Here is a 27,004-nt window from a genome sequence, read left to right as displayed (position 1 = left end):
CTGGGCTAGTGGAAGGTGTCCCTGCCCATGGCAGGGGGTGGCACTGGATGAGCTTTAAGGTCCCTTCCAACCCAAACCATTCCAGGATTCTCAGTGTCTGAAGCCATCCCTTAAAATCCTCACAGGCCACAAGACTGGTGCTTCACATCCCAGTGAGCTGAGGGGAACAAGCCCCAGGAATGTTCCCGGCTCAGAGAGGGCAGTGGCTTCCCAGGGCTGCCCCCTAACAGATCATGAGGAGCAGGGTCAGTGATGTCCATCAGTGAACTTGGACAGAGATGAGCAGGGTTGAGGCTGATCACAGACTCCCAGGATCACTGAGGTTGGAAAAGCCCTCCCAGCCCACAGATCCCCCCTGTGCCCCATCCCCACCTTGTCCCCCAGCCCAGAGCACTGAGTGCCATGGCCAGGCCTTCCTTGGACACCTCCAGGGCTGGGGACTCCACCACCTCCCTGGGCAGCCCCTTCCAAGGCCTGACCACCCTTTCCATGGAGAAATTCCTCCTCATGTCCAACCTGAACAAAGCTGCCTGAGCACCCTGCAATGGTCCCCAGCCCACGTGTCACACAGAGACCTTTGTCCACGGGATGGGACTGGCTGTGAGATGTCAGAGCTGGCACAGAATGAAATGAAAGGCCAAGGCCAAGGGATGCCACCACAGCCAGGAGATCTGATCCCTTCAGTGCTGGGGCTACACATCACCTCAGGGCACGGCCTCGCCTTCCCACTCAATCCACAGCAATTCCCACCTTTTCAAGCAACCTGCTGAACACATTCCATCTGCTCCTTCTGGCCAGGCCCCTTGCAGCCCCGTGCCATGTGCCTGAGGAGCTAAACTGCTAAGAACAGGTGCCTGTTGGGTGTTAAATCTTTCTTCAGGCTGCTCTGGCAGCTTAAGAAACCCTCAGCAGCTGTTCCCATGGTTCTCCCAAAGCTCCCCCAGCCCGCTCCCCTCACCACCTCCCAGCCATCCCTCCCCACTTGTGCACTTCAGGCAAGAGCAAATTAAAACCAACACCATGAAGGCACCTGGCGAGCTGCTGTGCCAGCAGACAGCAAGAGCAAACCTCCAAATAAAAAGCACATTAGACAAGTTTTTCCTGCTGTGTCACGTGGGATTCCCATTGCCCCGGAGAGATGGAACTTCAGCCTCGTGCCAGCACACGTTTCAACACCAGTGTTTGCAGGAGATGGCAAATACAGAGCAGGGAGAGGGTTCCTTCAGGTTTCACCCAGGTTTGAACCGAATCTCTCATTTAATATTTTCTCTGAATCCCTGACTTTTTTTCCTGGGTATGGTGCTTTTTAAGTACAGCTCGTATATGGAACAAGGAAAAAAAAATATGCTGGATAATTTATTAACCTCAAAGCAGAAATCCCCATCCAACACCCCAACAGGCACAGGATCACAGGAGCAACTCCAAAGGGTAGTCTCAATGGTGATATGTGAGAATTACAGAATCATGGAATTGTTGAGGCTGGAAAAGATCTCTTGGATCATCAAGTCCAGCACCACCATGCTCACCACTAAACCCTGAACTCAGGTGCCCCATCCACGTGTTTTTAGAACACTTCCAGGGATGGTGACTCCACCACTACCCTGGGCAGCCTCTGCCAGGACTCCACAACCCTTTCCATGGAGAAATTTATCCTAAATTCTAACAAAAGACCATGAACAGGTTATGGTCACCTTTTAGGTGGGACATGAAAGGCTGTCCCGGTGCAGGAGAAGAAATGCAGGTCCTGGTAGTGAAAGGATGTCCCAGAGAAGGAGAGCACAAATTAACAGTTGTGCTTATGGAGGCAACAGGGCACTGTGGTTTCTAGTGGGCTGAACTTACCAGTGCAGGAGGAATTTCTCCATGGAATGGGTGGTCAGGCCTTGGAAGGGGCTGCCCAGGGAGGTTTGGAGTCCCCATCCCTGGAGGTGTCCAAGGAAGGACTGGACGTGGCACTCAGTGCTCTGGGCTTGGGGACAAGGTGGGATCAGGCACAGAGTGGAACTGATGGTCTTAGAAGTCTTTTCCAACCTCAATGATTCTGGAATTCCATCTTTTACATTAAAAACCTTAAAAAACTCAATAAACCCTCAACCAGCCAAGCAAAAAAAAAAAAGTAAATGCCATTAACACAAGACAGCAGGACAAAACCACTACAGCACCTATGCTTTGATTTTTCTAATTCTACAAGGGGATTTGCTCTGTCCAGAGCAACAATTTTTTTCCTGTGTCCCAATTTTTTGGGGATTACAGTTCAAGAAGAAAACTGATATTGCCACATCCAACAAGACTCTCCACTCAGCTCCATCCCTCACATTGCTGTACCAAAGCCCTGGTGATGTCACTCTGCTGGGATCCAGGGCTGCTTTAATCCAGGCCCTTTTTTCAGCAGGATGAGCTCAGAAGGGACCAAAATGAGTAACAGGACCTCAACACCCACAGCTTTAACCCTCAGGAACAAAGGAAGAAAGAGGGAGCAGGAGGAAGGAAGAGCAAACAAGGATCTCAGGAAATCAAAAAGCTGCTTTCAAAGCCCATCTGATTGAAGGAGATCTGTTGAGATGGAGGAGGAAGCAGCAGATTTTTGGCAATCATGGGGCAGATGCCAAAAAGTCAACTGCTTTAGGGGGTTGTTCTCACCCTGCACAGCACAAAGGGGTGAGCAAACAAAAACAGGCAGAAATGTTGATGGTCAGAGACCTGAGCCAAGGCTTCCAAGTCCTGAAATCTCCCTGTTCATCTAAAGACAGAGATGAACCAGTTCAGCAATCACTTCATGGAGTAACACACAGTGCAAATTATAAATCATAGAATCCTGGAGTGGTTTGGGTTGGAAAGGACCTTTAAGATCATCTTGTTCCACCCCCTGCCATGCGCAGGGACACCTTCCACCAGCCCAGGTTGCTCCAAGCCCTGTCCAGCCTGGCCTTGGACACTTCCAGGGATGGGACAGCCACAGCTTCTCTGGGCAACCTGTGCCAGGGCCTCACCACCCTCACAGGGAACAATTTCTACCCAATATCCCATTAAAATCTAATCTCTTTCTGTTTAAATCCCTTCCCTCTGTGCACTTGTGAAAAGCCCCTCTCCAGCCTTCCTGTAAGGCCCCTTTAGGTGCTGGAAAAATGACAAAATTAATGAGAAATACTGCAGCATAACTGGTTTTAGCAACAGCAAATGGATGTGTAAGGAAGTCTTTGGATGCTCCATCAGTCTGCAGGAAACAGTAAATCCCCATGGGACCAACCTGCCTGAGAAATCTGCTGCCACACATCAAGGACAAGTCACCAAAGCAGCAAGACCAAGACCCAGAGGGTGGTGTTCTTCCCATCTCTCACTTGGAAAAAAAAAAGCCAGAAGTGTCCTTTGGACACCTTTAAAGCCACTCTGTCAAGGGGTTCCAGAGGCAGAGAGGGAAGGAGGATGCAGGACATGGAGCCCCTGAGCCACCTCCCACCAAAATCTGCAACCAGAAAAGCTCACTGCAACGCTGCAGCCCTGATGGCAAAGATTTCACATGATGACCCCTTCACCCCCTTCCCCAGGAACAGCCACAATTATTAAAAGCAGAATGTCAAACCAGAAAGTTTTATCTAGTTTGTTGGGGTTTTTTTTTGCCATAAGGCAGCTCCAAACATCGCCCTAATTTTGTTTTTTCTCTTCCCTCTCCCCCAGAAATTCCTCCCCACAATCGAGTTACCCATCACTCTTCACCAGGACACAGAGAGAAGAGGGAGAAATAATTGCAAGCCTTAAGATCTCAGGTCATTTCTTTAAGCTCTTTTTCTCAGCCTGTCCTAATATTTTACTCCCTTGATGAAAAGCAGAGGCGCAAAACAACTCCCACCTCTGTCAGCCCGAGAATACAGAAACTCAAATCATCACCTACCAAACAACAGGAGTCAATACCCAATTAGAATATGCATTTAAGCATAAATTTAGACTTAGCTGATTAAAAAAAAAAAGTAAATATAAATCAGGTCTATGTGAAGAAAGAGCCAGATGTGGCACTCATTCAGTTTTCTGCCTTTATTAAATAAATAAATTGCTTTTATTAATGTGCCATTCATAATGTTTCCTCACCACACGTGGATATTCCTCATTAAATTTGAAAATCTCAGGCACTGGCAGGAGAAGCAGAGACAGTCACCCTTATTAATCCGAGCCAGCAGCTGGAGAATTATGGTGGATTCTGTTTTTAGGAATAAGCAACTTCCAGAGTGGTAAGAAAACAGAAAGATAAAGCCCCACAAAACAGGGTTATTTATTTTGACAGCTGTGGTTTAGTTGTTTTAACTGTTTATGGCAGTTTTTAAAGCAACTCTGAAATCTGCTCTGTGAAAATAAGGGAGACTCAGGAACAGCAGTTTTGGTGCAAGTCTGGAGAGGAGACACAGTGGAACGACCTGTTTTGGGGCTGGGATAGGGTGGGGAACAGGTGGGACATCAGCAAAGGGTCTGGGGACCACCAGGCTGCTCAGAGAGGTTACAGACGCTCCTGGAGCCACATATTCCCCTCCGAATCCCAGAAGAATCACTGAGGTTTGGAAAAGCCCTCCCAGCCCATGGAGTCCCCCCTGTGCCCCATCCCCACCTTGTGCCCCAGCCCAGAGCACTCAGTGCCACAGCCAGGCCTTCCTTGGACACCTCCAGGGATGGGGACTCCAAATCTCCCTGGGCAGCCCTTCCAATGCCTGACCACCCTTTCCATGAAGAAATTCCTCCTCATCTCCAACCTGACCCTCCCCTGGCCCAGCCTGAGGCCGTTCCCTCTCCTCCTGTCCCTTGTTCCCTGGGAGCAGAGCCCGACCCCTCCCCAGCTCCCCCCTCCTGTCAGGGAGTTGCAGAGCCAGAAGGTCCCCCCTGAGCCTCCTTTTCTCCAGGCTGAGCCCCCCCAGCTCCCTCAGCTGCTCCAGCCCCTTCCCAGCTCCCTTCCCGGGACACGCTCCAGCCCCTCCCACAGGCACAGCCCTGGGTGGGTGTGGGATGGGCACGACCCCAAGGTCCTCCCAGTTTAGGTGTTGGTGCTGGTACTGGTGCAATGGGGCATCCCAATCCCAGCTGGCTGCCACTGCTCCCACCTGCACAGGTGTCACCTGTCCCCCTCTGCCACAGCCCAGGTTTGCTCTGTTGGTTCCAAATCCACAGGGATGTTGCTTCCCCTCAGTGGAAATCAGATCAAACACGGGCTGCTGGGCATTACCATATTCTGAATATTTAACTCCTGTTTGCCCAAAGGACACATTAAATCCCCCTTTATAGATCCCTTATTTCCTGTGCCTGGAACAGGTCATACCTTGATGCACCTTGGGATGTTCCTGCCAAAACTCAGGGAGGGTGATGGGAGCACACAGGGAGGTTGTGGCTGCCCCATCCCTGGAAGTGCCCAAGGCCAGGCTGGACAGGGCTTGGAGCAACCTGGGCTAGTGGAAGGTGTCCCTGCCCATGGCAGGGAGTGGCACTGGATGAACTTTAAGGTCCCTTCCAACCCAAACCATTCCATGATTCTATGAATTCCTCAGTAACCTTTTCTTTTTCCTTGAAATCGTTGAAACTAAAGGAAAACAGATAAATTTATGTGCATTTTGACATCCAGTTTCTCATCAGGAAGAGCTGTATCTTAGCTCTGATATCCATCAGAATTTCTGCAGATACCCCAGGACTTCATTAAATAAAATTAACACCTCCTCCATCAAGTGTGTTGTCAGTGACACAGCCACACTTAAGTGACATTAACTGCACATCTTCCATGGGATTGATCCCTGCTAATGCTGCCTGAAGAAAAACAAGGTTCTAATTCCTGGAAGCTCTGAGCCACACTAGTTTTTGGAAAACACCAGGCACTCGTTTCAGGCTGAGAATGCCAGTTGGGATAAATTACTTTTACTTCTCCTGATCTTCCTCAAGAACACATATTTTCTTATTTTCTGGCTGCTTTGCAGAGTTGTTGCCCACTATTGGATAGCATTACGTGCTAACAAACGTAAAAATAAAAAAATTATTGCTCCAGAGCCCTTTTCCTGAAAGGAAACTCCCTGAAGAGCCACTCCCAGCCCCCAAGGAGGCAGAACTCAACCACAAATTGCTGCTCTGCTCTGTCCTCACCTGTCCCCTGTGCCAAATTCACCTGGGACAGACCAGAGCTGTCACACCCAACTGCCAAGAGAATCCTTTGATGGCAGGAGTATCAAGGGAGTGATCAAGAAAATGCTGGAAAGGGAATTAAAACATAACTATGTTCCCAAAATGACAACATCCCCTTCAAAGTCACGCCCGCTCCGACCCACACTCACCCAAGGCAGAGGAACAACATCAGTGACTCTAAGACTAAACCCACTCCAGGGGAAGTCTCTGGTCTTCCAGGATCTGCTCCAGGCCATCCCACTGCCTCAGCTTCCCAACTTCCTTTGGTGGCTTTGCCCCATAACTCGGGTACCACCACACCAGGTGCCGCTCCCAAGGCACCAGCACATCCAAATCTTATTCCTGCCCCATCCATCACCCCAATTTCCCTTCCCAGGGAATCACACATCAATTATTTCTGTCCCAGAGCAGGGTCTGGGCAATCCTTGCTGCATCTACAGAGGCAGGGAAAGCGATGGAGGAATCCTGAGTCTCCCGACACGGCCACATTAGGAAGCAACAACTAATATTTTAAGCCTCATAATTCCATTTTTGTTCATGTCTACATCTCACAGTCAGGAAGAAAACATCAATAAAAAGACAATCCTAAATCCTGTATTTCCTCTCCTCTAGTCAGGAGATCATTAAAAAAAAACCCTAAAACACAGTAACAACAATAACAAAGGAGAAACCCCACACACGCTCACAGGACTCAATCTTTCATTTTAAATTATCCAGGAGTTTCCTTGGTAAGACTTTTTTTTGTTTGTTTGTTTCCAGGAATGCATTTTAAAATCATTATCCCTTTCCCTGCTTCCTCAAGCTCTTAACTAACATTTACCACCTACTGCTTGTGCTACGAAATTCAAACCGATTGTGAATTAATTCCTGGAGAAGCTCAGAGCAGGAATTCTGCTGTTTGTCACCATGGATGTTCTGTATGGATTTCCAAGGACGTGGTAGCACGAAGGCTGCTCACCCAAACTTTGTCAGGAAGAGAAGGTCGGGTGACCAAGGCTTGGCCATGCTGCCAGGCTGGTGGGGTTGGCACAGTCTGTGACTTTGGTGTCAAACCCAGCTGAGCTCTGCACACCCAGTTGATCAGCCAAGATGCCCTGATGCTCCTGCAACCTCTGGCATACTCCTGATTCAGAAGTAAATCACTTGTCCCTCCAGACCCTCCACAGAAGCACAGAATCCTGGAATGGTTTGGGTGGGAAAGGAACTTAAAGCCCATCCAGTTCCACCTGGATGATAACACCTTCCACTAGCCCAGGTTGCTCCCAGCCCCGTCCAACCTGGCCTTGGACACTTCCAGGGATCCAGGGGCAGCCACAGCTTCTCTGGGCAACCTGTGCCAGGGCCTGACCACCCTCAGAGTCAAGGCTTTCCTGGATTTCTGAAGGTAGGCACAAGGCTGGACACCCAGACCACGTCTCCCTATGGCAACTCCCAGTGATCCCCTTCTCCAGCCCCGCTGCAAACGCTGTGGAGCCTTCCTGGTAAAGCAAGGAGGGGAGAAGCAAAGCAGCATGTTTTCCCACAAATATTACCATTCCCTGAGTTCTGCTGCCAGTTGGAAGGATTCAGCAGTTTAATGATAACATAACACAGCACAGAGCAAGATTTTCCTCTGCTCCTCGCCGCCGGCAACCTGGGTGGTGGCTTTCCCATGCGTGTGACATCAAATTCACTTGCAGGTACGTTCCCTACCATATAATTAAGAATTTTTGCTTCTAATTTGAAGAAGTGGCTTTTTATGTTTTTACATAAACCGCTGAAATCAACCACATTTAACAAAAAAAAAAAACAATCACCCAGGATAGTGACAACTGATATTAAACAGCTCCTCGCATGTGTCCCGACACCACAAGACTCAAACACCCGCTGTAAGAAATCCAAATGACTTCAGTGCATAAAATGAACCAGATGAATTAATCATGGGGCTTTTCTGTCCTCACTCTACGGTGTTATTAATTCAGGCTGAAAATCATGGAATGGTTGGGGTTGGAAGGAATCTCAAAGATCATGTATGTGCCCCAGAACAGAGAGATCCAGCGTGCTCGTTAAGTGTTCAGCAACATGCAGCCAACCTGGAAATGCAAGATAGCAGGTACAGCTCAGGGATTTTCCATACAAATGTTTATCAGCACCCCAAAGCAGGGGAAAACATCCTGCCACTGCTTTAATTCTGGAATTTCAAGTGGATGGCAACACCTCCAAAGCAGTTGCTCGAAGAACGAATTCGTTTTATCGACAGAAATCACCGCCCGGGCTTTGATGTGAACTTTCAATCATTAATGGGAAACTTGTCAGTGGAGTTGAGGGCTGGAATTCCATAACTGGAACCATGTGGGAAGGCAGCTCGAACACCAGTACTGCTTACCCTGGTGATTTATCAAACACCTGAGGCCACGTGTGCTCACACCAATAACACCCTGGGTGGAAGAGGGGAAAAAAATGTCCTGCTGAAAAATCATCTGGAACGTGGGGAAGGGAACCCAGAGCAAGGCTAAAAGAGCTGTTACTCATCAAAATCATTACAAACCAGCCTATTTTTATATGTTAACACAGTGAATTTTAAACCAAAAAATACTCTAACACAATCACAGAATGGTTTGGGTTGGAAGGGACATTAAAGATGACCCAGTTCCAAACAGGGTGTTGCTCAGATGGTCTAGAAAGCCATTTAAAAGAGATCAACACTTTTTGGTGTGACACAGTGTCCCACTCTTAGTGACAACATGGCAGGGTAGAGTACAGAATCTAAGATAAAACACCTTTTGAAGTATCTGGAAATGCAGAAATAAAGAGAACTGAGCACAGCAAAGCTCTGGACTGAAAGGAAGGAAAACTGCTGCATTTCAAAACAAGAGCCCAGATCCTTCTCCAACTGATCCATCTGCAGAGAGGGGAGTTTTCAGCAATTATCTGGAATTTCTGGAGGTGATGTTGGTCTAGGAGTTATTGCCATTGCAGGGAACTCCCCAGAGGGTGACTCCCCAGAGGGTGACATGTGTGACAAATCCACACAGACACCTCCAGCTCCCGCCAGCCTCGGCTGCCCCCGAGCAAGGCAGTGGGATCAGCAGCCTGAGAGAATTTTTGGCAATCTCATGAACCTCCTACTTCACAATTCTCTACTATATATAATATTTAGCCTCCTACGTTTGCACAGCCAAAACTGACCACATTTTTCCACAGAATCCCAGAAGAATCACTGAGGTTTGGAAAAGCCCTCCCAGCCCATCATCCAGTCCCCACATGCCCGATGCCCACCTTGTCCCCCAGCCCAGAGCACTCAGTGCCACAGCCAGGCCTTCCTTGGACACCTCCAGGGATGGGGACTCCAAACCTCCCTGGGCAGCCCTTCCAATGCCTGACCACTCTTTCCATGAAGAAATTCCTCTTCATGTCCAACCTGACCCTCCCCTGGCACAGCTGGAGGCCGTTCCCTCTCCTCCTGTCCCTTGTTCCCTGGGAGCAGAGTCCGACCCCCCCACCCCGGCTCCCCCCTCCTGTCAGGGGGTTGCAGAACCAGAAGGTCCCCCCTGAGCCTCCTTTTCTCCAGGCTGAGCCCCCCCCAGCTCCCTCAGCTGCTCCAGCCCCTTCCCAGCTCCGTTCCCTTCCCTGGACACGCTCCAGCCCTTCAGTGTCTGTCCTGCAGTCCAGGCTCAGAACTAGACACAGGACTGAGGTACCTCAGCAGTGCCCAGGACACACAACTCAAGCAAGAACAGAAGCTGCTGGTGACCCAGGATTTAAAAATGAAATAAAACACAAAGCTATTCACATGCAGGATAATTTTCCAAGGAGAAAGTGGTGACCCTTGAAGAGTGGCACGTGCCAGGAGTTTTTAAATTTCATTTTAGTTTAAACTCACAAAGGAGAGGTTCAAAATGCCGTTTGTACCCGTAAGTCAGAGTTAAAAGGTATTTGATAAAAACCTACACCGATTTCTCCTGGCCATAAATCCAAAAGGTAAGGTTGTGCAACATCAGTACTTCATATTTAATAATAACAAACAGATGGGAAAATATTATAATAAATCATTCTAACTGCCCAAGCTGTGTGCCAGAAACTCTTGGCCAAATTCCCCTGCTTAACTATCTCTCTACCATTTTCAGACCTCCAAGCTCTCCATATTCCTGGAGGTGGGAATATCAGCATTGAATGACTTACTTTCAAAATAAAGAAATGAAGAGATGAAATCACCACCTGAGCTGCCACCACAGGGCTGACACAACACTGCAGAAGGTGCACAATGATGAGCTGTGCTTTACCACCAGAGCTGCATTTCCTGGAGTTCAATTTAAAGTGCATATTCTGAAGCACTACATCATGGCTCTAAGGTGTTCTCATCCTCCTGGCCACTGCCTGTTTGAAAAGCTCAATAAACCAGAAAAATATCATTAAGAATATAAAGAAGCCATGTAAGTGAGAGGGTAACATATTTATATTATATATGGCAATACAGAGGACAAAAAGTGGTATTTTAAAGCTTAGCAAAGGGCAGAAGAGATGGGAAGAGCCACAGCTCTGTGTCATCCCCTCAGACACCTCCCTGGCATCTCCCTTCCCCGTCCCTGGGGGGATTTTTCCCTGTCTCCAAGCTCTGTGCTGTGTTTTCCTCTGGCTGAGATATCTGGCACAGCTGGGCAGATCCAACTGCACTGACACCATTCCAGATTTAACCCGGAATTTGGCTGTTGTGCTTCCCAACCTGTGTTTAACTAAACAGAAGATCCTGGCAGCCTCTGCCCCGGGGTGACAGTTGGTGGTGACAAGTGGCTGTGCCACAGCTCCATCCCCAACGGCCTCCTCAGGCAGCTGGGAGGCCCAGTAGAGCCCCCACGAGGGCTCTCCATCCCAAAATAACAACAAAATTACCTCAGCAAACCAAAACCAGGGACAAGAACCATTTCCCCATCCATTTCTACCCCTCATCCTTCACCCCTTCCCCCTGAGGATCCTTCCTGATGTCTCCTCCCCACCCTGCTCCCGGATTGCTCATGGTTTTTTGGTCACCCCACCCTTGTTATTTTTTAGGGATCATCTCTGTTCCCTCCTTTCACAGAAGCACCACCCTATTTTCTGGGGAGCTGCAGGAGGACTTTTTCCCCCGGGGGACCTGCAGGAGGACTTTTTCCCCCTGGGGAGCACTGCCCGGTTCCCAGGCAGGTCTCTGTCATCCTGCCCCAACATGGCTTTTCCAGAAGGAAAAGCAGAAGGCTGGGTGGTGACATCTGACCAGACTGGAGCTCCAGGATCTATTCCTGCCTTTGCTCTTTCCCAGCCATCCCTGGAAGCCAGCCCTGCATGGGCTTGGGCAGGTCGGAGCCCAGGCTGCCCACGCAGAGTCCGGCCGGCCCCAAGCCAGCTCCAGGGAGGTTGGGAGGTTGAGCAATCCATGTGGAGAGGGCTCAGGCTGCAGGAGAAAACCACAGCCCACTCGGGATTCCTCATCCTTCCTACTCACTCCATCCCCACTCCCAGCCCAGCTCCAGGGCAGCTGCTGAATCGGACACAGCTCAAAACAAACCCGAAAATAATCTTGTATCTCCTCCCCTGATAAGTGTCCATAAGAAGGGGTAAATCCAGAGGTGACCTCATAAACCTCCACACCTCAATACCTGCTTCCTGAGACCTTGAGCTCTTTAGTCTGGGCTTAATGGTTTAATCACCTTAGAGCCTGAAAGCAGAGGATAGAAATCAAAATCCTGCTACTAAAACACTGTTATTTTAGGCAGCGTGCCTAAACCTCTTGCTCCTATGGAGCAGCTTTATAAAAAGGTCTGGAAGCTCCTTGGGGAAAGCCTGATCCTGGTGTGACATCCAGGGACACAGGATGTGGAGGATGCAGTCACTGCTCACCAGGCAGTGGGACCTCATCCACAGGTTCATCCCCCTCCACATGGATCACACAGCCCCCTGCCCTCGACAGGCACATCCCCTGGGAACAGACCACGTCCTTCAGGCCTCAAACCTTTGGCTGAGCAAGGACAGGAGTGACTTTTGCTCTTTTCAAAGGGATAAAGCACAGCATCACTCACCTTCCTCCTCCCCTCCTGGCCAACACCCTCTCCAGCTTTCCTACTTGCAGTTTTCCCACTATTCCAGGGTTTTCCTAGAGTGATTATCATAGAATGTTGTGGGTTGGAAGGGACCTTCAAGCCCATCCTGTCCCACCCCCTGCCATGGGCAGGGACACCTCCCACTAGCCCAGGTTGCTCCAAGCCCCATCCAACCTGGCCTTGGACACTTCCAGGGATGGGGCAGCCACAGCTTCTCTGGGCAACCTGTGCCAGGGCCTCCCCACCCTCACAGCCAAGAATTCCTTCCCAGTATCCCATCTAACCCTGCCCTCTGGCAGTGGGAAGTCATTCCCACTTTTCCTGTCCCTCCAAACCTTTGTAAATAGTCTGAGTCCCTCTTTCTCATCAGCTCCTTCAGGAGCTGCAAGGCCACAATTCAGTCACTCCAAAACCTTCTCTTCTCCAGGCTATAACAGGGACAGGTAATTTTGGGATGCATCCAGGCACAACCCCCTGGAAAAGAACAGGAAAACACAAGAGAGTTGCAATAAAAGTCCCAACTGTTCCCGACTGGGGCACAAGAGCCGAGGGCCGGCGGAGATTTCAGCGCTGGAAATCGCGGCGTGGAATTCGCTTTGAAATCCTGACACTTATCTCTTCTGACTAACATAAAATATGTACCTTGGCTCCCTCTCACTTCCTATGACCGACTGGGAAGAGCAGGGCTTAACACTGCGGTTTCACCCGGCTCAGGAACGGAAAAGAAACCCATGAGAAAATTATTTCGCTCGACTAAAAATAAATAAATGGACCGAAATTTTTTCAAAGAGTCGAAGGGGAACGCGGTGGATGCGCCGAGGAGGAGGGTCAGGAACGTTTGGTGAGGTAACGTTCTCCTTAAATCAAAAATTCTGAGGTGAAACTCTAACATCCAAGCGCTGGGAGAGGATTTCAGAAAATCAGGGTGTCCCGCACGGGGCTCAGTCGGAAGCAGACGCAGCAGCCTCGAGTTTTGCACCAAGATGCCACAAATCACATAAAAACAACACAAAATATTTCAACTCCCCATTGCCACAGCGAATTCCTTTCAGTCAAACTCTGGGGACAGTAAGAAAACTGGCAGCTCCACGGCCTGAGCTCCCTGATCCGATGTCTCTGAGACACGGCCCAAGCCCAGCACACTCTTTGTGCTGTTCTTTTGCTCTTGGAATGATTTCACGCCAAATCTGAAGTTCAGATGATGCTGAAAAATGCAGTCAAACCCCATTAAATTCACAAAGATACAGATTTTTAATGGTGCTCAGTCATTAAATCATCCCCTTCACACAAATCCGTTTGCTCACATTTAAATGGGGAAACACAGAATATCTGGTTGTCAAGAACCACGTTTTTCCCTGGCACAGACACACCAACACATGCATTTTTTTAATATATCAAGTGCAACTGATGTCTAAATTTCTATTCACCAAATCTCTGACCTGTGACATGTTTTGTCCCTAATTTAGAGACAAAAAGAATCCCGACAACTCCAAAAGCGCTGATTTCGTTTCCCCGATCCAGAAACCTGCTCGACCTGGTTCATTCCCATAAATAATAACAAGAAAACATTTCTGGACAAAGAAGAAATGCACAGACAGCTCCATTCATGGAGTTTGTTCCCTGCTCCAGGGGGGGTTCAAGGAGTTTGGCACTTAGAGGGAGATCAGACTTGACCTCTGGCTCTCCCTCCGCTGCCCAACGCCAACACTTCCACCAGGCTTTACATGGGGAGCGAACACAGAAAATGCAATAAACTTCAAAATAGAGCCTTGTGAAGAACCACAGAGGCTTCAAAAGGGACTCTGCCAGCACAAACACACTGAACAATATTTAGCCTCAGTAGCACTGAACAGTCCAATAAATACCCTTCAGAAGACAACTTAAAAGGGGAAAAAAAACCCAACCCCACACATCCCTGCACCTCCTTCCAGCACGAAAAGAGACAGCAAGAGTTCATGAGAGCACAATAGGAGACATGTCTTGTAATCAAACCTTTCTTTTACTGGCCCAGTCAATGGATTTTTAATATATGGCCAAAAAAAAGGAGTGAGTACCAGAGAGAAACGGGCAGGAAGACTAAACAAAGTGTTCTTCCATTTCCATGGAGCAACTGGGATTGTGCATGGAGATGCTGCAGGTCTGCTCATGGTTCTCCAGACAAGGAGCTTTTTTCCCAGTCCTCTGACTGATTAATAAAAGAAAACAGATCAAGACCTCTTAACGTGACCCAAACTGCAGAGAATTCCTGCTCATTAAACATTCCTGATGGAAAGCACCCAAAAACGAGGGACTTCTACTCAAAACTCCACACACCAGAGCAAATAAAAGAAGGATGAGGACTATCCCAAGAGCTGGATTCACCAGCCTTCCTCAGAGCTTCACACATGACCTCCAGCTGCCCAGAGATGGTCAATGTCAAGATCTCAAGCCTTTAATTTTTAATTCTTCCATATACCTTGGGAACACCCAACAAGACTCACCATCTCCAAGAAAAATGGTGCTCCAAAACTCTACATGCAGAGCTGTAATTATCCTCATAAATTACCGCCATAAAACTCTTATAGTGATGTAGATCAGGTCAGAAAAAGGGCATTTGAGTGGTTAATGAGCCACAGATAAATCAGATGCAGGTCAGAAATGACAGTGTGGTTAATGGAAAATAAAACCTCCAGCAGTTCCTTGGATGCCCTTCCGTTTACTCGGATTATTCAGGGGTTATTCTGCACATCGAGGTTTATTTAAACTTCAGAAAAATAGAAAAATAAAAATAAAACTTGCTCTCCCGGGCCAAACCTGAACTTTTGATGGAAGCAAGCCTTGGAGGCAGCTCTGCCCATCTCCCATCCTCCTCCCATCCAAAGCCTGGTGGTGTCACAGGGAATTTAAACAGTCCCACGCTGGGAAGTCTCAGCCTGTGGAGGCCAACACTGTCATGGAGCTGATCCATTGTTTTCACCGGATTTTCCCCAACTTGTCTTTCTCACTAAAAATCAAAAAAAACCTTGACTCCCTCCCACTTTTGAGGTGGATTCTGCTTTTAAGTTGGGTTTTGGATTTACTCCCTAGAACTGACTGTTTTCCAAGCAGGTGGATTATCCCTGGGCTGTCCCAGTTCTTGGAGTTTATGACAACTGGCAAATACTTCAGGGACAACAAGTGCTACTATTCCTGCTCTGCAGCATGTCCAAGATCCTTCAAGTTTGAAGGTTTGTGTTTGAAGCAGAAAATCCATCAGTAATCCAGGACTGAGGTGAAGACCAGGTTGGACGGGGCTTGGAGCAACCTGGGCTAGTGGAAGGTGTCCCTGCCCATGGCAGGGGGTTGGAATGGGATGAGCTTTAAGGTCCCTTCCAACCCAAACCATTCCATGATTCCATGACATAAAATAACACCAATGTCCTCTGCAATTGATTAAACACTTGGAAAAAAAATCCGATTTCAAACAGTTGTCTGAGTTTGGGTTTTTAAAAATAGAGCAAAAGGAAAAAATAATCACTTGTACAATATTTACAGGAACACTTTCTGTGGCTGCTGTCCGAGGTCAGCCTGGCTGAGAGACTTTGCTCCAGTTTTCCAGAGGGAAAAAAACTCATCCTTTCGTGCAATGAAGTAGGAACAACCAAAACTCCCAACAGTGTGGCCTCTCCCTAACCCACAGCCTGGGTGAGGTCAGGGTGCTCCCACCTACCTGGTTGCCTTTCCAAACCCATCTGTGCTCCAGGACACAGGTGAGGACCCTGCAGGTGACCCTCTGCTCACACCACATCTCCCATCCCTCTTCCCTGCCAAACCAATCCCAAATCCAAGCACACCCGGTGCCACAGCCAGAGTTCAGCTTTTCCAAAGGATGCACCAAACTCAGGATCTTATCACTGGGTCATTAAAACTCCCACTCCTTGAAGGAGTAGGGGAATTAATCACCCTCTCCTGGCCACATTCCAGCTGGGGAATGACATTTGATCTCCTTAATCCCCCAAAGAAGTGGGTGCTGTGTTCAGCTCACCCCAGCCCTGTGTGGGATCAGATGATGTTGAACCTCAGCCCAAGGTGGTGGCAGATTCTGGTGCTGGGCAGCACTTCCCTTGTCCAGATTGAATTTTGAACCAGCTTTTTTTCCTCCAAAAAGAAGAAAAAAAAAGAAAAAGTCTTCTTTTTCAGCACAAACAAGTCCAAGTTGGGATGTTTGGACATAAATCCTCCTCAGCAGTGGGAGCCTGACCAGCACCAGTGCTGTGCTCAGACCCACCTTGGTATGAAAATGTTACTATAAAAGGTTTTTATATTTTTTAAAGAACTGAGGTGGCACTTTTATTAACCCCAGTCTTGTTTCTGCTCTTGCACAGGAAGCTGCAACTGAGAACAGGTAGAAAGCCACGAGTTTAACGGAAAGGCTTAACACAAATCCAGCCTAAGCTCGGGATAGCAGATAAGGGAGAGGTTCAGGCAAGAGAGGGAGAACAAGTGCTGGCTTTAAAATGTACCCAAGAGAAGTCAGTGCCAGGACCAAACTGCTCAGGTGCATCTGGGAACAGGTTCACTTTTACACACTTGAAACTTAACGGAACTAATTGTCTTTCTCCCAATAAAGAACCATGGAAGGGTTTAGGTTGAAAAGGACTTTTAAAGCCCATCCAGTTCCAGCCCCTGCCATGGGCAGGGACACCTTCCACTAGCCCAGGTTGCTCCAAGCCCCGTCCAACCTGGCCTTGGACACTTGCAGGGATGGGGCAGCCACAGTTTCCCTGGGCAACCTGTGCCAGGGCTGAGCACCCTCACAGGGAACAATTCCTTCCCAATATCCAACCTAACTCCGTCCCTCTCCTTTTAAAACCATCACCCCTTGTCCTGTCACTCTCTGACCATACAAAAAGTCCCTCTCCCTCTTTTTTGAGCCAGTCCAGAGCCAAGGCACTGACTGCATCGACACCTTGAGTGAACAATTTGGGCTGACACAGTGACTCCCCACACTGGTGCCACCCATGACAAAGCTCAGCAGATCTGCTCCACCAGCAGCTAAACCTGAGCTGAAGTACCACAGACTAAACAAGGAGATCCATGTCCGAGCCACACCAACAACAGATGCTTCCTTCTAACTGTGGTTAACGTTTTTCCAAATTCTGGGAAACAGCTCCTGTGCTTTAAAACTAACAGTGGAGAAAATGTCAGTTATTTTAATTTCAATTAACTTTGGCAGTGCTTTAATCTGAGAGACTTAACGGAGGAGAGCTCCAGTCTTGCCAGGGCAATTCACCTTTTCTGACGAAACTCAAAGAATCCCAGAATCACTAAGATTGGAAAAGCCCTCCAAGATCATGGAGTTCAAGCTGTGATCAATCCCCACCTTGTCCCCCAGCCCAGAGCACTCAGTGCCACATCCAGCTGTTCCTTGGACACCTCCAGGGATGGGAACTCCACCACCTCCCTGGGCAGCCCCTTCCAATGCCTGAGCACCCTTTTCCACGCAGAAATTCCTCCTGACTCCTCCGAAGGACGAAACCTCTGCCTGCAAAAAGCATTTCTGTTTGTTTCCTTTTCTTAAGGCGAGGACAAAAGTCAAGTCACAAGACTGTGGAGAAACAATTTGCTTAGGGAAAGGGTTTCCCAGTTTCTGCAAGACCAGCGTTCCCATTCCACCCACTTACATTCCTGTATTAAGGGAAAATAAAAAAAATCACATCCGCGGGCCGGTCATGGGCTCCACAGGTCGAGATCCAGGCAAAGGGCTGCAAGAAAATTCCTTGCATGGAAAGATGTTGTTTGAAGGAGTTTCTGCTCTCATTCCAGCACCACCATTTCCATCAGTCCTCGTTAAAGAAGTATTTTATCCCTTCCAATCATTTGCATAATTGCCGCAATCAAAGGCACCGCTGCGCGGTAATAACTTTAATGGCAGATTTTTCCTCAAACATTCTTTTTAAAAGGCACCTCCCAAGGTTGGTGCATCCACACGCCAGCAAAAATAAAGGAAGCGACACTCAGGGAACGTGTGGCGTGGAGAGGGACCGGTTGGTTTTTGTTTTGTGATTATTTTCTGCTTTGTGATGCTCAAAATGTATCCCAGAACCTAAATTTCTGTCACTTAAACAGCAGCCTGGCCAGGATATTGGCACCTCCTCAATTTTTTTTTCTATTAATTTTGAAATGTATTAGGAGGGAATCTGGCTCATTTCTGGGCTAAAAGCAAGTGAGATTCCAACCCTCAGTTGCCTTCACAGAATCCTGGAATGGTTTGGGTTGGGAGGGACCTTAAAGACCATCCAGTTCCAACCCCTGCCATGGGCAGGGACACCTTCCAGTGGACCAGGCTTTTCTTAACAAGCAGGAGCTCTGACCCATGTTTCTCAGCTCCACAGGGACATGACCAAGGAGATAATGGCACAGGGCTTCAGCTGCCCTGTAAGGTTTATTTTTAAGATGGGCAAGAACCACTGGCCCAGTTTTTAACATAAAACACAACAAACAAGTTAAGATCCAACTGCAAGTTCACAACAGAAGCCAGCTGGGATTTCCACCCTCCAGCTCCCACGTGTTATCCAAGGTCTGTGTCCTCCAGGAATGTCAAACCCTGGGGTGTTCCACCAGTGCAGCTGCACCACCAACTCATGGAGAGCCTAACCAGGAACATCATGGCTTTTCCACCCCATCCATGGGGAAGCACCAGCCAAAGGTTTTGGGGGAACACCTCCACTCAACTGAGGTTCCCCAACCAGCCAGGCCCGACCCAAAGGCAACGCTGCCCTTTAGTGCAACCCTAATCACATTAAAACAAAATGCTCTCATGAACATGGGGAGAGGCTGGGGAGGGAATCAGACAAGCCATAAATTAAAGCAGAGGATATGAATTCCATGCAGGCTGCAGTGTTGGGGTTAACGTGGGTCTGGAAGCAGTTTAGGGAAAACCTGGTGTGGCTAAGGGCCAGCTCCGAGCCAAGCTGCTTTGGGCTAATCGTTTCCTTCAGGCAGGCTACTCCAGCACACTAATAGGTTTTAATAAAAACTTCCAATTGGGCCAGTAAACCCCTCATTAAGCTGTTTTTAAAGCATGAATTTAAGAGCGGCGAGGGTAAAAGGTCAGGAGGAGGATTTAATTCAGACCGGCTGGCAAAAGGTGCTGTTGTGATTGAAAACACCAGAGTTCAAGTGTCCAGGGCCACATAAACATCCGACTCTGTCACTAGACCTGGTTAAGTGACAGCTTGAAAAATAGATTTAATAAGACAGAGAGAAAAGTTTCCCACTCTTACACGAGAAACAGGAACAGCAGATCCCAATATTAGTCAGGAACAGGAACGGTTGGGAAGCTGCCCCGTCCCTCCCATCTCAGTGTGGGGGAGGAGGAATAAGAAGCAGCATCTGGGTGTTCAACCCCAGCCATTCCCAGGGGCTCACTGGGACACTCAGCTCCAGGCTCTCCTGCTGGGAAGGCAGCAAAGTTCTCCAGGAATAACAACACAGCCCAACTCATCCTCCAGGTCCCACTGCCAGTGTCACTCCCACACGTCGGCTGTGCAACGAGCTCACAAGTGCCATGGGGTGCCAGCATGGGAATTCCCTGTGCCACGTGAGAAATCATGGAATCACAGGTTGGTTTGGGTTGCAGACCACAAAGATCATCTTATTCCAACCCACCACCTCCCACCATCCCAGGCTGCTCCTGGTCCAGTCCAGCCTGGCCTTGGACACTTCCAGGGATGTTCAGCCACAGTTTCCGAGGGCAAAAAACCTCTGCCAGGGAATTTTCTTGGGCAACCTCACCCACTGCAGGTGGATCTGCAGGAACCAAGGGCACAGCTCAGCTCAGACACATCCTCATCTCAGCACACTTAAACCAAGCTTTGGGCCTGCACTAGTGAAGTCTGACCTCAGCTATTCCATTTTCCTCTCGTTTTCCTCAGTGCTGCTCCCTGGGATAGTGCAACTACCAGGAAAACTTCAGCCCTTCCTCAGGAACACAAAGGAGAAACGTCTCAATCTCACACAGCAAAAGCCAGAACCCCAGCTGTGCACTCTAACATTGAATTTTATGTCAATGCACATCTAAAATTCAAGATCCCTGAAGACCTTTTAAAAGAAAATCCTCCTTGGAACAATTTGCATTGAAGCAAAGAGTGAGGATTTAACAAGTAATGGAGAATTACCATTACTCTGCTCTTAACTTTTTATTCAACTTCTAATCAAAACACACTTCAGCTCAAATTCTGAGATAATAAATGCAATATAAAATTTGGGGGCATTTTGGGTATGAGCTATTTGCTCATTCCATGTTTACAGATAATGGAATAAAACTCAGGGTTTAATTCAATTGTCTTCTCTCCACACCAAGATGAGCAAGAAAATTTACTGTGAGATAGGGGGGGGAAGAAAAAAAAAAAAAAGCTCTTATTTTTAAAATGTGCTTCTAATTCTGGCCATACAGTTGGCCTGCAAGGAGTGCAGGAGCAAGGCTCCCTGGAACAATCCCTAAGGAAACATTTGCTTTGGCTCCAAATAGGACACTTTTGTGCATCAGGAGTCAAATAAGATCAGCTGCTTCTCCATCCTTTCTGTTTAATGATCCCATTGATAGCACGAGGTAAAGGGATGCCATTCCTGTCTTTTCCTTGTGCTCCTTGCTGGGAATATGGATTGCTGGCCCAAGAGGTATCCAATGGCCACAAAGGTGACCATGTGGAGTCAGAATCTCTCTGGACAGTGACAACATTTTCCCACATCACACCCACAATTTTACTCTACACAGAGACATTCCCATCCATCACGACTCAATCCTTGCAGTTTTCCTGCTTAGCCCCCACTCTCACCTTATTTAACATCTCAGGACACACTCAGGACCATCCAAGTGTCTTATGAATATCTGGGGCTGCTTAAAACAATAAGGCAGAACAGAAGAAAGAGGACAAGGAACCTGTGAAAGAGCATCACCTTTTCCAAGCCCCTGTCAGATACAATAAATCATTACATTAAATCACATTTCCACTGGGAAAAGAACTGATCCTGCAGCTGTGCCCCACCAAGGACAGGCAGCACCTCCCTCCATCCATTCCAGAATCACAGAATATCCTGAGCTAGAAGGGACCCACAAGGACCATCCAGTCCAACTCCTGGCCATGCACAGGACACCCCAAGAGTCCCACCACGTGCCTGAGAGCATTGTCCAAACAATATGCTAACAGCTGGAGCCAGATGGCCACCAAAACACCACCAGAACTCCCACAGTTCCCCATCCATTCAATGCTGACTGTAGTGTGATCATTTGCCTTGGGATACAACTGGAATATCCACATATATGTGACCCCTGAGCATCTGATGGACATAAACACCACATGGAATTTTAGGCAGGATGTGACTGGCGGCCTCTCAGACAGGCTCAGAGTGGTTGGATATTCATATATCCAAGTCATTTTACTCCCATTCCCACAATTTGTTTTACAACCAATACAAAATATTCTGCTTTCCAGAATCCAGAATTCTACAGAATCCAGCTCAGCTAGGAAGGACCAAAGCAAGCCAGTGTACTCCAGTCCCACCAGAACAGTCCACCCTGAGCAAGCAGAGCACTGCCAATCCCAGGGATGTGCCAGCAGGGAAGCTCCACCCTCGTGCCCATCCACAGGGAAGGACCCAAAGTAACACCACCACACTCACTGAAACACAGCCCTAGAGCCACGTTTATAACCTGAATCACAAGAAATAAAACCTAAAGTTATGAGAGCTCAGCCAATTTGAGGGCAGCACCAAGCCCAGGCCAACACCTTCTCCAGGATTTCCATCCCAGAGCATCTCTCCACCTTCCAGAGATAAACACCCAACATGGAAGCTCTTGCCTGGTTCTTTCCCACCTCATTCCCTCAAAGGGAAGAGTGTTTTTAATCACTCTCCCCTGACAGGAGTAAGGGCAAAGAGCAAAACCTGTGGCAATACCAGTTGGCCTGAGAGCTTGTTGTTATTTCCAGGCTCTGGAGTTCTTTAAAATTCATAGGGACAGCCTGGAGTTTTAATAGAGGCTACCAAAATCCAGCCTAAGATGTATCAAAAAAAAAGCACATTTCCTGGAGGGGGGATAGGAAACAGTCAGCATTTACAAAGAACTCTCCAGGAATTTTTTTTTTTTTTTTTTTTTTTTAAGGATCTTGCTTTGAAGTAGATGCTCCCAAAGAATAAGGCTTCCAGAGCTCAGCAATATTTAATGTACTTCTCCAGCAATGGCTGACAATGTTGTTGTTTCAGCTATATTATAACAAAAATATTGTGGTTTTCCTGTATTCTGACAAAAGTAACTCAAGATTTACATCTCATTCATCTTATTCCCCTTAAGCCAAAAACAAGGAAGGGAGAGACCCTACTGCGTACAAAGGACTTCAGTAATCCTTGAAGGGTGGCTCTCCACTTAGGACATAAAGAAAGGCCAAAAAAAGATGAAACACCACTTGAAAAAAGCAATTTTTTTTCTACACCATCAGTGAGGGTGGAAAACATCCAGGAGATGAGTAACTTGAGTCCAGGCTGAGTGTCCTCAACAGGAGTCGGGCTTTGTCCTGGCCAGCTGGTTCAAACACCCACATCCAACACCAAATGTGCTCTGAGATACCTGATGGACACCATGGCAAGGATTCTCCATCCTCCTCTGCTTCTCCACTGGATGAATCTCAATATTCCCACTTGCACTCAAACAGTTCGTTCACTTATCCCTGATTAAAACCATCCACTGGGAACAAGGACACAGGTGCAATTCTCTGGGGGAGAGGGGGTCAAACCCCCCACAATACAAATGGATTTGAACTATCCTTGTGCCTTCTTGTAGAATATTTTCCATTAGTAACTGTCTTGTGACAACTTGGGAATGCTTTGGGAATCCCCTTTTCCATCCACACCATGACCCAGGATCCTTCTCCACCCACAAATCCCACAGCAGGGAGAAGACACATCCAAACAGGTTGTTCCAAGACATTATGCCACGGCAGTACTTCCCAGAAAATCAGCAGCACACTGGCAGTTTTCCTAGTATTTCCACAGACAGGAATGTTTTCCACCAGGATTTCTACCTTTTGGAGAACTTAATGCTGGGAAAAAACCCAACCTGGCAAAGCAGGGAATGAACCTTCCCAACCTCCAAGGAGGCAAAACTGCCCCTCACCCCAGGGGAAAAGCCCAGATGTGAGTAAGAGGTTCTTGACATTCACTTGTGGAAAGCAAACTGGAATTTGGGAGGAACAGGGATGTCCTTCAGACCCTGCCTCAGGTCTATTTAATTATTCATCTTAACCATAACCCTCCAAACGATTTCTCTTGGTCTTTAACCCTTCTATTAAGTCTCCTTCAATCCTAATTTACAGAATTTCCTTACTTTAAGGACTTAGAGGCAGGAAGAAACACAGTGAAAGACAATCAAAAACTTCATTTAAAAACAAACAAAAAAAAAAGATAATCAAAACTTAAACATTTCACAGAGAAAGACCAAGCAAACAAGCTGGAGTAATGTAAAAGCTACATACCCACAAATGCATCAATAAATCATTACTGCAGGTTTTCTCATTTTTTAGTCACTTACCAAAGGAATACCTGAAAAACAAAACGAAGAAGAGGCAAAACAATTAATGTTTTGGCTGATAATTCAAGGGAACTATGTCTTGTATCAGTTTTTTTTCTCATTTCACATGTTTTGAGTTTCAAAACACCACTAAAGAGCACAGAAACGTGTCTGAACCACTTTACATGCAACTGAAACGGTAAATTGCTGCTACCTGGAAATGGAAAAGAGCAAATTCCCTAATTTCTGGGCAATAAGGTGGTATTCAGCACTCCAAACACTTGGCCACCCTCCTTCTGATGAAGATGTTAAAGCAGCAGACCCAGAAGGGACACCACAATCCCAAATCCCAGGAGGTTCCCACAGGGCTGCTCCTGGTCTTCTCTGGAATTAGTGGAATTACCTTTAGCCTTAGCTACAGCAGTTCCTACCACAAGTGAACCCCAAAGTTTAACAAGTTTTAAGATGCTGTTCCCCAGTAACTTGTGTTTGCTCCCATTACAGCTTCACTGCCACGTCAGGGCTTTGTCATCTGTATCTTTTACATTAGTATTATTATTTGTGTAGTGCATCTCACACCAACCCAAAAGCCAAACAAAAAGAACCCTAAAACTGAGAAACACCCCAGGTTTTAAAGATTTTCCAGCAGGATTTGCTGCTACTGAAAACACCCCGAATAGGTGCGATAATTTGATACTCGCCAGTTCAATCAGTTCTAAAATCCATCAATCTGAACATCTTACAACAGACTGAACGACCATTTCACACAGAGTTACTGATGCACAAAGAAACAACTTTAAAATGCACGGCAATTTTTAAATTTATTGATAAGAGCAGCTCTTTATGAAGACATCTGTCATTAAGGGGACCTTGCTTTGCTGTTCTCCACCACGCTCGTGGTGCTGCTCACAACAAAAACTTGTAGGAATTAAGTCTTATTTCTTGGCAGAAGTTAAGAACCCCCTGAGGCTCGTTTAAAACACACACACAGAGACACACACACACACACAGAATGAGGAATTAATAAAATATTGTATTCTCCTGAACCACATGAAGTTCTCTGACGTGTGTCTGTTGCCGATTACATCAATCCGGGCTCCGGAGTTTGTCATGTGATGACAGGCCAACACTTGTGAATTTATTTCTCTGAAGAAGCCTGGGATACAAATGCCAAGGAAACCAAACCAAATGGCCCACTCCAAATACATAAAAGCAGCAGGAATTCTTGCAGGGATTTTTTTTTGTTTTTTTAATAGGTACAAACAGGCAGGTACCCAAATCCCACAGATTTCAGGTTGGAGTTTGGGACTTAATTACCTTTTTTTTTTTCCTTTTCAAGCTCCTCTATAAGGAGTTAAGAGAGTGTTTATTAAAAAAAATGGGGGTTTTCACTACTGCCTGTCTTGGCATTTGTAACATTCCCGACAGATAATGACAAGTAAAAACATGGATGTGATTTTGCAGCCCTTGGGGTGGGAGGGAGGCTGGGACAAATTTCAACAGAGGAACTTTTGATCTGCACTTTTTTAAAGCCAGAAATTCAAAGTATATCCCACCATTTGGACTGCCTAAATCAAATTAAAATGGGATGTCATTTCTGTTTTCTGGAGGGAGAAACAATGTCATTATCCATGACTTGTCATTGGAGGCAAAATTCATGTCACACTCAGGCTGTGAATATCAACTGGGAATCATAAACATCATCAAATATTTGGGTTAAATGCTTTTCACCATGTTGTCACGCTGATTAACTCTAGCTCAAGTACATTCCTGGAAAGCAAAAATTGATAGTAGAGCACAGTTTAAACTATGTTATTCCTGATGAAAATCCTTCCTGCTGCCAGCACAGCAGAGTCAAGCTGGGTTTGAGGACATGGCCCCACAAGAGCTTCTCATGTCCCCAAAATCACATACAGGCAAAGGACCAGGATGGCCCCAAACCCACCTGGCAGAAAACATCACCTTTTCCATATAACATCTTTTTTACTGCATGCAAAGCCTGTGGGATGATGGTTTCTATTTGCTCCAGGAGGAGGAAAAGCACATGGGCCAGACTTGCCCCATAAATTTCCATTCTCTTTCTGCTCAGCTACCCCAGAGCTACACAGATTATTGAATGCAAGGGCTGTTTGGGACAGGGATTCCTCTTAAAAGTCTGTAAAACATTCCAAAACCAAAACAGAATTCCAAAACAGAGTCTATTAAAAATCGTATAAAACACAGACAGGAACTTTTACCTTTACATCTCTTGATGTTTACGAGGAAAATACATCTGTATTTGTAATAAAAAATAGAGTAAAACCAGTCCTACCCACCACTCCCATCCCTGCAGTGCCCAGCACCACAAGATCCTTCCGACTGAACTGATTTCCACAGGCAGGATAATTCCCTGCTGCATCCCTAAATCCACAGCTGGTGTTAACAGCTTCTCTCCCTGCTCTCCATGGAGAACATCCTCGATGGAAAGTGAACCCAGATGGCAACTTTCATCTCCATTATGAATCTCTCCCCTGAGCTGGAGAGCTCAGGATGAGGGAAGAGGTCTTTGGGTACAGACATGTTTTCTATTCTCCATCAGGATTCAGCTCCCAAAGGTGCTGCCAGGAGGTTTCCACAGCAGCACCTCTCCACAATGAAAGCAGGTAGGAGCTCCTCCAGGAGGTATCCCAGCCCTGAGAAGGCTGGGAGCAGGACATGTTGACTATTCTGGTCCTCCCTCCAACCCCAGGAAACTGCAACAGGGGGGACACAGCTGGTAGAGTGAGGAGCTTCCTTCCCAAATTCCAGTACCAGGGAGAGCTGGATGAGCTGCCTGCCAGAAATCTCACGTTGTGTTAGGGGTAAAAAAGGGTTAAGCCACAGAAGTAGAGAAAGTGTGGAAAATCCAGCTGCCCCAGGAGAGGGTTTTTCTGCGTGAGAATCACCTCTGACAGAGGCCTGTCCATGCAGCAATGGACACTTCACCTCCCTCTCCAGGTGTTCAGCCTGGTGCTCTCCCATTTACACATTCCAAAGGCTTTCCCTTTACACCACATAAACCAACAGCTTCCTGTCCTGTCCACATGGAGACAGACATGGCAAACAACTAATTCCCATAGAATCATGGATTTAAGTTGGAAGGAACCTTAAAGCTCATCCAGTGCCACCCCCTGCCATGGGCAGGGACATCTTCCACTGTCCCAGGTTACTCCAAGCCCCGTCCAACCTGGTCTTGGACACTTCCAGGGATGGAGAGCCCACAACCTGCCTGCACAACTTGTGCCAGTGTTCCATCCCCTTCCAG

The 27,004-nt window shown here is 47.4% G+C and overlaps 1 protein-coding gene across 2 annotated transcripts in view; it reads right to left on the bottom strand.

Annotated features, from left to right (window-relative positions):
* The window catches only part of LMF1 (lipase maturation factor 1), a 159,218-nt gene that overhangs the window by 113,278 nt on the left and 18,936 nt on the right, over positions 1 to 27,004 (bottom strand). For both annotated transcript variants that reach the window (XM_027656627.1, XM_027656628.1), the window contains exon 3: positions 23,743 to 23,753. In XM_027656627.1, coding sequence (XP_027512428.1) covers positions 23,743 to 23,753 — 11 coding nt within the window. The remainder of the gene's footprint in view (positions 1 to 23,742; positions 23,754 to 27,004) is intronic.

This window comes from Corapipo altera, unplaced genomic scaffold (assembly GCF_003945725.1).
Source record: "Corapipo altera isolate COAL_440 unplaced genomic scaffold, ASM394572v1 104, whole genome shotgun sequence".
Taxonomy (NCBI): Eukaryota; Metazoa; Chordata; class Aves; order Passeriformes; family Pipridae; genus Corapipo; species Corapipo altera.
This window is presented reverse-complemented; position numbering and strand designations above follow the sequence as displayed.